The sequence below is a fragment of the Geospiza fortis genome, unplaced genomic scaffold (assembly GCF_000277835.1).
Source record: "Geospiza fortis unplaced genomic scaffold, GeoFor_1.0 scaffold4817, whole genome shotgun sequence".
Taxonomy (NCBI): domain Eukaryota; kingdom Metazoa; phylum Chordata; class Aves; order Passeriformes; family Thraupidae; genus Geospiza; species Geospiza fortis.
Genome location: NW_005055359.1, coordinates 3,999 through 4,806, shown reverse-complemented (window position 1 = coordinate 4,806; position 808 = coordinate 3,999). Strand labels below are relative to the sequence as shown.

At 54.2% G+C, this 808-nt stretch overlaps 1 protein-coding gene and 1 non-coding gene across 2 annotated transcripts in view; both read right to left on the bottom strand.

Annotated features, from left to right (window-relative positions):
* RPL13A (ribosomal protein L13a) overlaps window positions 1–726 on the bottom strand; it is a 4,169-nt gene extending 3,443 nt beyond the window's left edge. Inside the window, exons 1-2 of the mRNA XM_031065806.1 lie at window positions 696–726; window positions 364–429 (exon numbers count right to left, since the gene is read on the bottom strand). Of these exons, the coding sequence (XP_030921666.1) occupies window positions 364–429; window positions 696–726 (97 nt within the window). The remainder of the gene's footprint in view (window positions 1–363; window positions 430–695) is intronic.
* LOC115949278 lies at window positions 690–768 on the bottom strand. Its single transcript, XR_004082816.1, has one exon. It is a non-coding gene; the product is annotated as a small nucleolar RNA Z195/SNORD33/SNORD32 family (small nucleolar RNA).
* Window positions 769–808: the final 40 nt, after the last annotated feature.

Below are 808 nucleotides of genomic sequence, written 5' to 3'. Positions count from 1 at the left end.
CGGGCAAAATCCACCAGAAACGGGGAGAATCCCTCAAAAAAGGGGCAAATTCCTTTAAAAATTGGGATGGGGTAGAATCCCTGAGAAGCTGGGCAGAACCCATCAGAAATGGGGCAGAAACGATCAAAAATGGGGAGAATCCATTAAAAAAGAGGCAGCATCCCTCAGAAATGAGGGAGAGTCCGCCCAAAACGGGGCAGAATCCTCCAAAAATGGAGCAGAATTTCTCAAAAGCCCAGCAAAATTCACGGGGCAGAATTCCTTTAAAAACGGGGCAGAATCTCTCAAAACCGTCCCCAAAATCCGGGATTTCATCCCCAAATCCCGGTTTTTCCCCCCAGATCCCGCCCCCCCGGCACTCACGCTTGTTCCGGTAGAAGTTCCCGGAGATGTTGATGCCCTCGCAGCGAACCACGACCACGCGGCGGCCTGGGGACAGCGACACCGGCCCGGGCCCCGTTAATCCCGCATTTTCCCCAATTTTCCCCCAATTTTCCGGGTTTCCCCTTTAATTCCCGTTTTTTTCCCGTTTATTCCTGTTTTTCCCCCTTTATTCTTGTTTTCTTCCCTCGTTACTCCCAGCTTTCCCCGTTAACCCCGGTTTTTCACCCTTTTCCCCGTTCTTCCCCCCATTATTCCAGGTTTTCCCCGTTAATCCCGGGTTTTCACCCTTTTCCCCGGTTTTCCCCCCGCGCTCAGCTGGTAGTGCATGTAGGCGTGTCTCATTGTCGCCAAACTCGACAGCCGACAGGGCTCATCACGGCGCGGGGGTCCCGGTGCCGTTCCCGGTAATTGCCCCGGCGCCGCC